Genomic DNA, 15890 nt, shown 5'->3' on the forward strand with positions numbered 1-15890 from the left:
ATTAAAGTTCAGGCTCAAACGTGGGCAACTAATGAGTTTTCAATGTTTATATATAGCAAGTGGTTGAAGGTCAAAAGAAAAAGTCATAATAGCCTCTATCCTTTTAATACATATAGAGAGACTTTAATCTTGAAACGATCACAAATGAAGTTCTAGAATGTAAAATCATAGAAAATTATGCACTCATGAAAGAAAAAAGGGTTTTTATGCAATTGCCAATTTAAATCAGGACCCTTATTATTTTTGGTACAAATTTCTCACATTTGGTATATTCAGCAATAGTTATGAAGCAAAGACTATTATTAAATCAAAGTTAATTCACAATTATCAAATCTAATGTCTTTCATGTTATTATTCTATCAAAAGTTTTATTCCTTCAATGGGGTCACACATAAACAATCATCATTAATTCATACTTTTTCATTTAAAACATTTTCATTTAAAGTAGACAAACAACACATAGAACAAAGTAGAAGATAAATGAGATATGAAACATATGCAAATGCATGATAATATGTATGTTCAACCTAAAAAAATTAAAATCTATATGGTATGAATGACATGAATGAACTATGTAAATGCAAAACCCCCATCAAACTTACAAATTTACATTGTCCCCAATGTAAAAATCTAAACAATAAGAGAAAGAATAAGAAAACTCACAGGTTTAGTGGGAAGTGTCCCTGACTTATGTGCCAATTATAATTTGTTGGTTTCATTGGGTGTAGTGAAAGTACCTGCAGAAGAAGGGGGGAAATGTCCCAAACGGCCTATGTGTCCTAGATGGACCAGGTGCAAATACCTATTTTGAAGGGGAAACTAATAGGCAATGTCGTGTTAGCACTTTTCCAGTAATAATTTTTTTAGTTTATGATTTTTTTTGTATGGCCGACACTATATATATCCCCTTACAAAGGCTCCAAACTCAAGGAGGCACTAAAGATGACACTAAAATTAATGAGCTTAAAAATGTACCTTCAATGTGAGTTATCTCTCATGAAGTGCTCATTTAACATCATTAGCTTGACGATTGATCCTTGTGAATCATGCAGGATCCCATGAACTCATACTCGAGGGTGGAGGGAATGTTTTTACTTTCGTTGGAAGCGCCCTTACCGATCATACTAACCACTCGGTAAGGCCCTTCCCAATTGGGTGCCACATTTTCTTTGGCCCGACCAATATCTGCTCTTCGGAGAACTTAAGTTTTAGCCTCGAAGCTTCTGGGGACCACCGACGAGTTGTATTTATCTATTGTTCGTCTTTTTAGAGCCGCCTCTCTTATCCGAGTATGGTCCATTTTCTCTTTGATCGAATCCAGATTGTGTCTTAGGATGATCAAATTGGTTTCTTCATCAAACTGCATGGTCCTCCAAGTGGGTTCGCCTACTTCAATTGGGATCATGGCCTCGGCATTGTATGTGAGGTTGAATGGTGATTCTCTAGTAGTGTAATGAGGAGTCGTTCGGTAAGCTCAAAGTACATGGTGAAGTTGGTCGTGCCAGGTGCCTTTAGCTTCATCCAATCTTTTCTGGATTCCCTTTAGGATGACCTTGCTGACTGCTTCCGCCTGTCCATTCGTCTGAGGATGTTCAACTAAAGTGAAGTGTTGTTTGTTATGCAAGTTGGACAATAGTTCTTTCAAGAAAAGGGGAATTAGCACTCAAACTATCATCAATGAAATTTATAAGAAGAAGTTGCAAGAGGAAACTTGCAAAGAAATTATAACATTCATATATGAAAATGCTATGTCATCAATGTGTTAAGGTATTCAAAATTTAATAGCATGTTTGAGAAGGTTGCAAGGCATGGTTTGATACTTTAGCCACCATCCTATTATGTACTTAGCCTTCTATTATGTGCTTACAGTTAAATATTTGGATCAACAAAGAATATTATTGAGGAACATAGAGCTTATTGAAAGGATATGGGATGCACGGTTCCGGTAGGTGGACTCACAAAAGGAGGCTCACCATATTGAAGTCCTTATTGAATATCATTAAAGGTTTTGAAGTAATACATCTTATATTAAAAAAACATGCAACAAAATTTTAAGATGATGGAGAATATTATGGAAGAAGCTAGTGAGAAAAATTTAGTCCAAATTGTGACACATAATGCTGCAAATTACAAAGCCACGAGACAATTGTTGATGGAGAAAATGACAAAATTGTATTAGACTCTTTATGATACTCATTGTATCAACTTCATATTAGAGGACTTTGAGAAGATACAAGTTCACAAAGAGACAGTATAGATAGGAAAGAAGACAATACAAGTTCTTTTATTTCCATATTGCAAAAATTCATCAAAGGAAAAGACTCTATGAGGTCGGTCATGACATGTTCTGCAACATCTTACCTTACAATGGGTTGCTTATTGGAAAACATATGTTCATTAAGAATGTTAACATTTAGTGAATGAAATGCATGTCAGTTTTCAAGGACAATATATGGGAATAGTGTTGAGAAAGTGATCATAGATAATAGATTTTTGAGAAATATTGTGACTTGCTTGAAGAGTACCTTACCTCTAATCAAAGTGCTCAAATTGGTGGACTGAGGTGAGAAACTAGTCATGGAGTATATTTATGAAGCAATAGACTCAGCTAAGAAAAACATAAAAAAGGTTTGATGCCTTAAACAGGTAAATTCTGCAACTGCATAGGCCAAATTCTGCATAAGTAATTTTTTTTCTTTATATTTTTAGTTATATGTCTCTTTGGGAATAATCCATCAAAAAAGTAGGACAATCAATTTCATCAGCCTTTGCATGATGTGGGCTCTTATCTTAATCCAATGTTACACTATGCTCTTGGATTTAAGGCCAATTATGAAGTTTAACAATAGATGAATGACTAATTGAAAAGGATGGTGGGGTGATATTGAGATAATTAAGAAGGTTGATTCTCAACTTGAAGACTTCAAGGATTGGAAGAATTTTTTGTAGTATAATGGTCACAACTTCACTTGAAACCAAAACTCTAGCACAATGGTGAGAGTCGTATGGCGATCAACATCCAGAGTTGCAATTTATATATCAAGTTTGACATATAGTTCATATGGATGTGAATGCAATTAGAATGCTTTTGAGATGGTAAAAATTTAAAATGAGTTATCTTGTCCTTTACAAAATAATGTATTGGTTGGTTTGTTATATGTTAATTTTTTTATGTTTATTTTTAGATTTACACAAAAAGAAGGAAGTGTTTGAAACAAAAAAAACAATGAATGATGTTATCATCATGATGGTTAATTCAAAATAGACCAACAAAATACAAACAAGCAAAATTGAGATTCACTTTAAGATTGATGACATTTCTGATGATGGGGAATGGATTGTAAATAATAATGAAGATGACGAGAATATTGATAGAGACAGTGAAGCTTGATGATATTTGTCATATCTATGCAGAGTTTGAGATTGCACAATTTGAATATGGTGATGAACTTAATGGAGATGAAGCACATAGCGAGGAGCCACTTGATGAAATTGATAAAGATGAAGAGCTCAATAGAGATGATTATTTACTATCAAACTCTTTAGTTGATTGTGTTGGCATATTAGTTTTATGTTATGTGAGGCTTAAGACTTTAGTATGCTATATTTTGGTGTTCATAGTTGATTATAACCAAAACTTTTAAGTTTTATCAAATATCAATTACTTACTAATTTTGTGATTTATCGAAAATGATAAATTTGGTTCGTAAAGGTTTTAAACTTATTTTGTGCATATATTTGTTTTTAATTTTTCCATGTTTGATAAGATCTTAAGATCCAAGTTACGATCACACATTTTTTATTTTTTCCATGTTTGATAAGATCTTAAGATCCTAGTTACGATCACACGTTTTCTATGTCCTTCCCCTCCTGATCTCTTCACAATATTCTACATGAGAACTGATAGCTACATGTATGTTCTTCCTTTTTGTTCTTTTGTTTTTGTCTTAGAAGCACAACATGTTCCTCTTTCCTTTTTTTTCTATTATCAAAGCATGTGTAGCAAACAAAATTCAACTTCAAAGTTCATATGTACCAAACAAAGTTCAACATCAAAGTTTATCTTTACCAAACAAAAATCAACATCAAAGTTCATCTGTACCACAAACAAAATTCAACTTCAAAGTTCATAACATAATTAAGAGTTTTACATTAATAGCCACTCAAAAGAAACATGATTGGAAGTAATTTTGCCCCTTCAGCCTGTATACTCAGAAGAAAAATCCTAAAATAGCATGAAAAAGCCACTACAAGCCCAAATATTTGGCATGACCAAGTGTAGTTTTGACAGTGTTTGACCAAAACTAAAACTGAAATCAATGTTGGCTTCAACAGCCAGCCACAGCCACACCATAGCACAAAGTGTACTAGGAAACATAAAATCTGTTAGACTCAAAATTTCTTTCATGCATAAGTCCCCATCTAGAAGATCTATCCAACCCCCTAACTGTACACGATAATCGACATCAAACCAGAATATCGTTCGAGAAAATTATACCACAGTTATTGCACAGACGACAACTAAACACTCCCGTCCACGTGCACGCCGTTGCCATTCATATATATACCATTTAAGGAACCATTGGTTGTTTTGAAGGTCTTTCCATTTTGGTGTGATTTCAGTATTGGTGAGTGTCCATTATATATTCCATTAGTTAACTTGGTGTGGCCATAGCTTGCTGACATAATTGCCCTCTTCAGTTCACATGCTGCAGCTATTAATCCTGTTTTTGACAATAAGGCATTTATTAGTGTATAGAATGCAAATGATGCTCTTAGCACAGTAATATATAAAGGACTATAGTTTAATATAAAGGGAAAGGGATTGTAATTCTTAACGATGTTCATTATTTATTAAAATTGATCCGCGAAATATTTTGAACAGAGAATGAAAGGTGACTATAATGTGTTTTGGTCATTATACACTAGACTGCCATGAAAGATTACAAGAAACTAGGATATAAAGCTTTCAACTAAGCTTGGAACTTTCCAAGTTAAGCATACATATTTGTGTTAAGTCGAACAAGATTGATTCATTTTATTAGCGATAAGATCGAATCTGTCTTGGCCAGTGCATCATTTTCTATGTAAACTTCAATCCTGATATGGGTTCATCAAGAATATCCATTTGAAGAAAATCAACAAGAACCCGATGACAAATTCGTACGACAAAAATATGTATAAAACAGTTCAATTCACATAAAAGGTTAATCAATAACTATAATATTTCGTGACTGTAATGAAAACATCAGTATGTGAATTTGAATGGAAAAAAGATGTGTAATGACTTTCAAGAGAGAATACCTGAGAAGACGGGAGAAGGTTTCCCTGGTCTGGACTTGAACTCGGGGTGAAACTGAACGCCGATAAAAAAAGGATGGCTGGGCAGTTCAACTATCTGTACTCATGCACACATTTACCACATTATAATCATTAATTTTGCATTACAATCATAAGATCCATAACAATATGGTTTCATGTAAATTACACACCTCCATGCGACTACCAGTTTCATCTTTGCCGACAAAAGATAGACCCGCACTCTCTAGCTGTGATATCATGCCGGGATTAACCTGAACGGCATAACAACTATTGTTAATGACTCTGGTAGCATACTTGCATAAAAATAAATTTCTGCATAGAAACAGAATTTACCTCATATCTGTGCCGGTGTCTCTCATCGACAAAGCTTACATTACCATACCTATGAAAAAATTCCAAACTTTAGTATCAACCAAGATATGTAAATCAGTTAAATAAATCCAAAGTACGGAAGCACATCGGCATCTCCTTAGGAGGTGATGGCATGTGCATTTATATGTAAGCTCGGGTTTGGTTCTTAATTCTTACAACTGTGCAGATTTGCAGTCAGCAACTTGGAAGTAAGTTCTCCTTGAACCAAGACGCATAGTTCCTCCCATATGAGTCTTTGAACCCTATCAATAGAAAATAGAACAGTTTAACTAGATTATCAAAAGGAGCAATATTACATATTTGTGGTGCGGTAGTATAGGATAATATACTTCTGGCATAAATATGACACAAGGGTTCTTGGCTTCGGGATCAAATTCCGTGCTAGTAGTATCACGCAGACCAAGGATAGATCGTGCAAACTCAATGACAGCAATTTGCATTCCCAAGCAAATGCCAAGATATGGGACATTATTTTCTCGAGCATACTTCGCAGCAAGAATTTTCCCTTCCACTCCTCTATCACCAAAACCACCTGGAACTAGAACCCCATGAGCACCCTGCAGCAAATAATCTCACATTCAAATGCATTTAAACAAATGTAAATTCGTATTATAATATGAGAAATTAAGAAAGACATTGCATCGAGAGTCCAAATAATAATAAAAAAACCTTCAGAAGTTCCCAAGCTGCTTTGTATGCATCGGGATCCTGCAATAGTACATTAACCATCAGAAGGTTCGCATAGACTATAAAGCAAAATTAAATAGTTGACAAAAATATAGAGTACAGTACAAAGATCGGTAAGTACCTGTTCAGAAGTAACATCTTCAAGATCCCCCGCTGGAACCCAGTCCACAATAAGTTTACGGCCACGTGCAACAGCAGCATGCAAAAGTGCCTGCATGAAAATGCAAGTTGATTAGCTTAAGGTATATTGGAGTTCAGTTCAATAATGTTTTAGAACATAAAGTTTGATATATCCCTTAATAAACTTAGATATTAAAAAATTCTAGTTGCCAAGAATGCAAAAATAAATGGATTGGAACTTAGATTTGTTAAATTATAAAGCATGCTACCTTCAGAACAGAAAGATATGCATCAGAAAGGCCAGTGTATTTTCCTACCATCGCAATTCTGACCTGTGAAGCGCAAAACAATTGTGAGACCAACACTTGCCACTATTGAGACAAATGAGTAATTATTCATACATTGGAATTTTTTTAGATATATTTGAGATGTTCGAGACTCACATTGTCATGACAGTCATCGTAAACTTTTGTCGTGGTGATCCAGTCCTTCAAATTAGGCTCTGTAGTAACACTGCAAATAATAGGACCATTAGACAAATAAAGAAAAGACATTAACTAACGGCTGTAGCTAAGTAACAGTACATCCTCGGAACACAGTCATAATAGACGAGAACTTTTGCCGGGAAGAAGGAGTTTGTCATACAAACCTTAACATGTCTAGAGCTTTCAGGATTGCCTCATGTACTTTCTGGTCCTATTTGTTTAAGGAAATCAATTTAAAAGAAAATTTCAGGTTCTGAAATGAGTTAAACGACATAATTCAAAAAATAAAATGCAACCTATAGGGAAATAATTACAGTTATCAAACCAAGTAATAAATAAACTGAACCACATAAATTAAGTTGCATCAGTGGTACAATACAACCACCAACAAAAATTTCAAAAAATACGATAGAATTACTTACTTTTAATAGCAAAGGAATGTGCCAAATATTTGGAACATCATGGAGAGTAACTATGTTTGACAACTGCAGATACAAAAGTTTATCCTTAGAATATATGTAAGGCTTTTATGATAAGCAAAATAAAAAATCTCAACATCAATGTTACATTACCGGCACATGGCAAAATTGAGCAAGTTTTGCCCTAACATTGTCATCAAGTTCCTGATAAGAGGACAAGTAAAATATAGATTCTTTGATCAGTGTTACATGCGACCACGATGACAATAAGGAAAAGCAAAAAAGGACAAGAGAAATACCTTTGTGCTGCGACAAGCAAGAAGATTTGGGGTCAAACCTAATCCTCTAAGTTGTCGAACACTATGCTGAGTTGGCTTTGTTTTCTGCAGAGTGAAATTTCAACAAGAATGTAACACACAAAGACAATACTAAGTTCACTATACAAATCGAAAAGATACAAGAACATTCCATTTCATGGTCTGAAACAATTAAAAGAAACAAAAAATTCCAATTTTCTACTTGACTAAATTTTAAAATTTAAATTGTATTTGTATACTTGCCTAAATTTTATTTATTGTTTATTTCTAATAAGCAGCTACAAGTATTGCACCAATGGCATATTTTTGCAGTATACCTGTTCTCCAACAACATTAAGTACCGGAACTAGGCTGACATGAATCAAACAGAAGTTGCCAGGGCCTATATGATGAAAAGAATATATTATAGTGAGAGTGATCCATGAAGCAAACCAAATACCCAGTTGGTGTGTACGAATTAGTAAAGTGTGAGCTTTGAAGCATTACCTACACGGTATGAAAATTGGCCGAGTGCTTCAATAAAAGGCATAGACTCAATATCCCCTGCATTAAATCAAAGTCATTTTAAATAAAGCTTTCACGATAAAAGCCTTTATCCCACAAGGAAGGTGTCATTCGATCCATGTAGCAGACCCCACCTAGTGGAATAAAGGCTTGATTGTTGTCGTTATTTCAAGATATAATTTTCATAACACTTTCTTCTCGCTGTTTTCCTAACAGAATGGACAAATAGAAATTATAACAGTACAAATGCAAATTGCATTAGTATTAAGTATAAAGTTTTTTCTAGAAGTCTTAATTTACCTATAGTTCCACCTAATTCGATGACACAAACATCAGCTGGTTCTTCTTTCCCATCAACCGGTACCCTTGCAACACGCTCTATCCAGTCTTGGATGGCATCAGTTATGTGTGGAACAACCTACCAATAAATAAAAGACAAAATGAAAACTAAGGCACTAGCAACTATTACAGATAGCTTCGAAGAGAAAAATTAGAATGATTAAACAGACCTGGACAGTCTTGCCGAGATAATCTCCTCTTCGCTCTTTCTCAATAACAGACTAAAAACATTCAAAATAAAATATACCAATAAGAAACTGTAGGCACAGCTAGTAAAAAAATAAAGAATAACTTCAAAGGTCATTTGTTCACCTGATATATTTTTCCGGTAGTGATATTATTATCACGGGTTAATTTGATGTCCAAGAAACGTTCGTAGTTTCCAAGATCAAGGTCAACCTTCAGCACACACCAAAAATACAAATAAAAAGATTAGGAAGTGAATAACAAAACTTTATAGTAAAAAAATGAAATGACTAAATTTAAAGGAGGGGAGAAAATAAAAATACAACATATGTAAAGATTTACACCATGGCTAATGGTGTGTCACTAAAAAGCAAATAATGAAATCTCAGTCTCGCGCTATAATCCGAAAAAAACATAAATAATTAATTGGCATCCCTGGGGTAGAAAAACTAATCTACTTACCTCACCGCCATCATCTAAGACAAACACCTCTCCATGTTCAAAAGGAGACATAGTCCCTGCATCAGTGTTCAGGTAGGGATCTGCAAAAAACCAATAGATAAGTTAAAAAGGGGATATTTTTACGTAACATAATAGTAAGAAAAAAGAAGAATTTCATTGCTTAATAGTATGGAAGATAAATCCTGAGGATATAACTGGAACTTATCCTTTTGTTATCATTTTTGAGACAGGAAATAATGCATGTGGATCAGGAATTCTCAAAAATCAGAGAAGAAATACATAGCTAAAAAGAACAAACCACCAATCTCTTTGTATTTTTGTTCAACTAGAAAGAGGGGTTCCGTTCAAACGAAAGTAAAAAACCTCGCATAATTAAGCGAAACAAACAAGTTGATTATCCAGTGAGCCAATTAACTGAAAGAAAGCTTTACTAACAAACCCAGTTCCCTAACATTAGAAATATAAAAATGCATTCCCTTCTAGTATTAGCATAAGATGGTGGAAAAAAATTATAAACCATAATAAAAAATTTGAGATTTGAGTTCAAAGAACAAAAAGAAGGAAAATAGTATATACCAATCTTGATAGAAGTAACTCTAAGACCACATGCTTTCAGTAGAACCCCAATACTGCTAGCAGTGACTCCTTTACCAAGTCCACTAACAACACCACCTGTCACCAACACATACTTCATTTCTTCTCCCTTAAATGTTAAGACACTGGAAATTATTCCTCACCTGCTTGTACCAAACAAAATGCACAAACCCAGAACAACAATATATATCAGCACTATGAAAAAATCAAAGATATATAAGCTACTAGGACTGAAAAAACACACAAATATTGTATAGTGGAAGTAGGAGGAACCAGTTAAGTAGTTATTATGCTACTAAGACCCACTAACACCCTCTTATTTTTTGATAGTGCCAAAAGGTATCTCATCTTATGAGTCAGAAACTAATACTTTCGAAGGATATCGTTGCCCTCTCAAAAAATGTCGCTGTCAGGAATCTAACCCTTACACTCTAGTCATTCTAAGGATTTAGCAGAGTCTTACTAAGACCCGCTAACCCCCTCTCATAAAACTAAGAAATGATGACAACAAAAATACAAAAAAAAACAATGTAAAGTCACGTTTTTTTATTAAAATTTGGCATTGAACAAAAAAAGGATAGTGATTTGGATAAGATAAGAGAGACATATTAAATAGCTAGTTTGCTATATATAACTACATGGCAGTGACAGACATTAACATAGATATCTTCCTAAGAAAAAAAAGGTGTGAAATTTTATTTTCAGCAAACCCCACTCTACAAGAGAGAGAATAATGAAGGGAACCTTGTTAACACAATGACGGGTTTTACAAGGTACTTCCTTTCCTTCTTTTCTAGGTTAATGTATTGAAAATAGACCCAAAAGCCTTTCTCTTTTTTGTGTGGGTATTACAAGGATAAGTAATTAATCTCTTTTGGATCGTGACAGTCATTTTCCAATAACTGTCGCTCATAGAATCGAACTTTGACCTTTTGTTTATCCTGTAAATCTACCAAAAGCCTTATGTCACTATATAGCAATAGAACACACCCAACAATAACAAAGTGAAAAATATTGTACCTTTTTGTTTTGGGTGCCTCTAGAATGGTTCAAAACTCTTTCTCACAAATGGGGTGCATGAGATTAGAATGATTTGTGTGAATTTAAATTGTGGGTGCTTTTTGCTTTGGTTCTATGGTTATGAAATATGAAACAAAAGGAAGACACGTACACTGAGTGTTCTGTTCTTACTCTCTCTCTCTCTGTGTCCTATGTTGTTGTTACAAGCGGCTGGTGAGAATGGAGGTTAACTATACCTTTCAAGTTTCAACTATATAAAGAAGAAAAAACCATATTCCAAGAAAATATTAATTGAAAATGATAATATAAAAAACTTCTTCCACCTTTTACGGTTACTGGTTTAGGTATAAATAAAAAAGTTTACAATATATGTGGCCACCAATGATATTTTTATTTCTTTTGTTTAAGAGTGAATGATGTTTAATAAATTAATAATGAATAATGGCTGAGAGTGTAAAAATACTTACACAATGTTACTGTATATGTATTAAATCATAAATAAAATATAGTATTACAAAAATCTTTTACTTTCATATAATATTAATGTATTCTCAATATACAAATTTATATGTAATCACTATATTATCTATTATTCATTTAGATTATTTTTTATTGAATTAATCATGATTAAATAGCAATGTCGAATGATGTGGTGATAGTATATATATCTCATATACGGTCATTGTATATACTTTTATTTTTTATACTATATATAAAGGCAAAACATGGTTACTCAATGTTGTGATAAATGGATCGGATCAGACAGTCCGACCGGTTTGACCACTGACTGCACTTGAATACTGCTCTGGTTTGTAGTCTTAAACGAGTGAGGGGTTTGACCGCTTTGAATCGGAGAAATTCCACTCCAACCATGTTAAACATGGTTGAGCCGCAAAAACCCGTAAAGTGAATCGGACGATTCACTTAAAAAATTTAAAAAATAAACACTACTCTAATGTTTTGTTTTACTCTGGTCCAAAAAAGACAGAAATATATTATTTCAATATAATTATATATAATTATTAATTATTTAAAATATTGTACTTATATATAACTATATATTTATAAATAAAAATGTTAAATTATATATGAAATCATCCGGTCCGAACGGACGGTTTAATCATTTAAACTGGTTACACCTAATACGAGACATCTTCCAGTTTGATGTCCGGCTTGGGTTTCACAACATTAGGTGTACCTATCACCATTGTGTAATTTTCATTTTCATATTTTATCCTTAATATTATTTAATTTCCATAAAAAAATTATATAGTCTTAGATAACCACCAACACATTAACCACATTTCTCACCTAAAATTGAACATCTATACTTCTATACTATATATAAAGCCAAAACTTGAAATAACTTCCCTCATGGTGTAATTTTTATTTCCTATATTGCCCTTAATATTATTTAATTTTTACAAAAAAACTATATAATCCTAAGCACCACCATTAATACATTAATTAACCACATATCTTACCTTAAATTAAAAATTATCATAAACACAAAAAAATATAATATAAACTACACCGAACACAACAAATACATTTTAATTCAAAAAAATGAAATATATAAAAATTGATTATGTAGTATCACACAATATTCGCCGGCAGACACGAAGTGCCTGTACACAAAAAATATAATAAAGTCAAAACTTGAAATAACTACCATCATGGTATAATTTTCATTTCCTATTTTGCCCTTCACATTATTTAATTTTTACAAAAAAATTATATAATCATAAGCAATCATCACCAATACATTAATTAACCACATATCTCACCTTAAATTAAACATTATCATAAACACAAAAAATATAATATAAAGTACACCGAACACAACAAATACATTCTAATTCAAAAAAATGAAATATATAAAAATTGAATATGTAGTATCACACAATATTCATCGGCAGTCACAAAGTGCCTGTACACACTAGTTGTAATAATGGCAAAAAATTATAATATAAATTACATTGAACACATAAAACATATTCTAATTCTCCCAAATGAAATATATAAAATTGAATACGTGGTATCTACAATGTGGAAAGATAGACACGAAACAACAAGTTATGTTTTTTATTATCTATATAGCCAAAATATGTTATAAGTTATAATCATACATTGTGTAATTTTCACTTGACTATTTTGCCCTTACAATTAACTATTATTTACAATATTTTGGCAAACACCAAATGAAAAAATGTGAGGGTTAAAATGTATTTTAATGACAGTTTCTCATATAAGAGAAGAAATTACCTCCACTAAAAATATCAAATTATCAGTGCACTTGTTTATAATATCATAATTCATTTTCATAATTTTTATCACAAAAATTATAATATCATGTACACGTAATAGGAAAAAAATGTTGCAATTCTTCAAAATGAAACATATAAAAACTAAATAAGAGAACATAATATAATAGTTAATTAGAAATAGTATATATTATGAAAATAAAGTATTTGTTCATATTAGGAGATAAGTTATCTACACATATGAGGATATAAGTTATATCGTCTCACTAAAATCATGATATATGTCTTATTAACTATTTTAACAAAAATAATTCTAAAAAACATGTTATAGGTTATAATCATACAGGTGTAATTTTCACTTGACTATTTTGCCTTTATAATTAACTACTATTTACAATATTTTCGCATACACCAAATGAAAAAATATAAGGGTTAAAGTATTTTAACGATAGCATCTTCTCACATAAGATAGAAGAAGTTACCTCCATTGAAAATATCAAACCATCACTGTAGTTTTTAATAACATCATAATTCATGTTCATATAAATCATGCATTATTTTTTCAACAACACTATGGACATAAATCATGCATTATTTTTTCTCGACTTGTACAAGAACTCTTTCTCCATAGTTTTGCTTCAATATGGACATGAACTCATGTAGAAGATCATAATATTTATAATAATAAACCATTTGTGCTTTTGGTCAATACAATTTAAATTATACAGATAGAAAATTAGGCTAAGATAAAAAAATAATTGAGAAAGACATATATATGTCATAAAACCTGGCATGTTACCCTATTTTGTTTAAGTCCAATAAAAAACTCATCACTTAGTAATTTCTAATTATTTGTCCTCACAGAAATTGTAACATGTAAACACTAACAATCAGAACTTATCTATAATGAGCATAAATCATAACCTAACTTAAATATAATGATTAGCAACAGTAAGAAATACAAAAATGAAAAACATGTGGATGCTATAAAAAAAGGAAAACTAACAAAAAAGACAAAAACTCATTTTCGGTATCTTCATTTTTGGTGGTGGGAAGATGAGTTAAATGAATGGGTGATGTGACAAAGTGAGTCTTGTGGGAAGGTGAGTGTCATATGAAGGTTTTGTGTGAAGGTGAGTCTTTTGAATCATATGAATGTTTTCTGTGTTTTAGTGTCCAAATGAACAAGTAGTGTGTGAGGTTGTATTTTTAAACATGGAAATATTTAACAACACTCAATAAACAAATGTTGTTGAATCTATGACTTTCAACAAAACTTAGTGAATCAAGATGTGTTGAATGTGTGAGAAACAATAGCGTTTGTTTCACTAAGCGTCGTGAAATCTTTGAGTTATACAATCAACAATGTTTAGTAAAGCAAGCGCCATTGATTGTATATTTGCCTGCCATATTGAACAACACATGTTTCATTGAATGTTGTTGATTTTATTCCGCCTTTCATTTAATAACGTTCTTGAATGAACAATTTTAAATGTGAATTCAAGCATAGTTGGAGAATTGTGTTGCATTTTTTTATTAAGTGTACATGATATTATAATAATGAAGTGTATCCAACATTATTCATTATATCAAGGCTAATTCTACCTTTTCCTTGTCTGAATTTTAAATAAATAATATGTTTGATTTCCTTGCCAACATATATGACATCCAAGATGCCCAACACCTACAATTCTATCACCATAGATTACAACAATAACTTGAATACTCCTCTCAAACTAGTTTTTCAAAACCTCAAGAATCTTCCCCCTATAAATTGCAAAAGGAAAACAATTGAATAACCAATGCACCAAATGTAATAAAAAATTGCATATAAATATAGGAGAAATGAAGTTCATACTTCTCTTTCAAACTAATGTAATGACCGCGAGGATGGTGGAAGATGCTCCCATATTTCATGCAAGCATCACCAATAATAGGTGTATATACAATTGGGAGCAACCCTCAACACTATCAATGTGAAGTTTGTAAAACAATCTTTCATTCCTCTCTTGTAGACCAAACCAACATGTTGTGTTACATTTTCTACCAATTGGCATATGTCAATTTCACAAGTTGTTGAATACAATTTTTATGTTCAACTTATAAAGTCAAGGCAATTATAAAGAAATACTATTATTATATTTCTTTATAATCTTCAAGAATTCTTCTATAGACTTAAAGTTAGTCCATATATTAAAAAAACTAAGAAAAAAAAGGGTTATTGAATATACAACAAATGAGGTATTATTTTAGCAAGCTTATTGGCAAACCAAATAAATGATGTTACTCTATCATTATATTCATTCGCTAATCAAATGACTTTCATCTATTTTTTATCAACAAAGAAAGCCCCATCTTGAATGTGTGAGAAAGAACATCGTAGCTTCATTGAACGTTGTTCAATCTTTGAGTCATACAACCAACTTCACTTAGTGAAGTAAGAGTCATTGGTTGTATATTTGTCTATCACATTGAACGTCATTTATTTCATTGAACATTGTTGATTTCCTTCTGCCTATCATTTAATAATGTTCTACACACATGCCTTATTAAATGAAAATTGTTAAATATGAATTCCACCATAATGTGTCATTTTGAAGAACTATGTTACATTTTTTCTATTAAGTATATATGATATTATAATTTTTATCATAAAAATATGAAAATGAATTGTATTATTATTAAAACTTCAATTAAAAACTACATTAATAATTTGATATTATTAGTATAGGTAATTTCCTCTAACTTCTAAATTGGCATTAATATGTATACTTTTTAACCCTCATATTTTTTCATTAG

General features: G+C 31.9%; 1 protein-coding gene across 4 annotated transcripts; it reads right to left on the bottom strand.

Annotated features, from left to right (window-relative positions):
- Positions 4098-11072, bottom strand: LOC109357284 (CTP synthase-like). 4 transcript variants are annotated; one of them, XM_019601130.1, is made up of 23 exons: positions 10829-11071; positions 9941-9952; positions 9790-9910; positions 9214-9293; positions 8878-8964; positions 8736-8786; positions 8527-8644; positions 8209-8265; positions 8040-8104; positions 7705-7788; positions 7559-7609; positions 7409-7471; positions 7151-7197; positions 6945-7014; positions 6771-6833; positions 6503-6592; positions 6364-6402; positions 6024-6251; positions 5851-5936; positions 5656-5704; positions 5493-5573; positions 5305-5398; positions 4098-4724 (listed from the first exon to the last, which is right to left on the bottom strand). In XM_019601130.1, the coding sequence occupies exons 3-23, from the start codon at positions 9905-9907 to the stop codon at positions 4522-4524; spliced, it is 1824 nt and encodes a 607-aa protein (XP_019456675.1). In that variant the 5' UTR covers positions 9908-9910; positions 9941-9952; positions 10829-11071; the 3' UTR covers positions 4098-4521. The 4 variants fall into 4 exon arrangements, with proteins under 4 accessions (XP_019456675.1, XP_019456676.1, XP_019456674.1 ...); XM_019601131.1 differs by having other exon boundaries at positions 9941-9950; positions 10979-11053; XM_019601129.1 differs by having other exon boundaries at positions 9790-9950; positions 10828-11071.

The sequence above is a fragment of the Lupinus angustifolius genome, chromosome LG09, assembly GCF_001865875.1.
Source record: "Lupinus angustifolius cultivar Tanjil chromosome LG09, LupAngTanjil_v1.0, whole genome shotgun sequence".
Taxonomy (NCBI): domain Eukaryota; kingdom Viridiplantae; phylum Streptophyta; class Magnoliopsida; order Fabales; family Fabaceae; genus Lupinus; species Lupinus angustifolius.

Coding starts and splice junctions, on each gene's coding strand:
- LOC109357284 (XM_019601130.1), bottom strand. CDS start 9,907: ATGAAGTATGTGTTGGTGACAGGTGGTGTTGTTAGTGGACTTGGTAAA. Junction 7,610..7,704: donor TTGCTTGTCGCAGCACAAAG/GTATTTCTCTTG, acceptor TCCTCTTATCAG/GAACTTGATGACAATGTTAG. Junction 5,705..5,850: donor GACTGCAAATCTGCACAGTT/GTAAGAATTAAG, acceptor ATTTTTTCATAG/GTATGGTAATGTAAGCTTTG.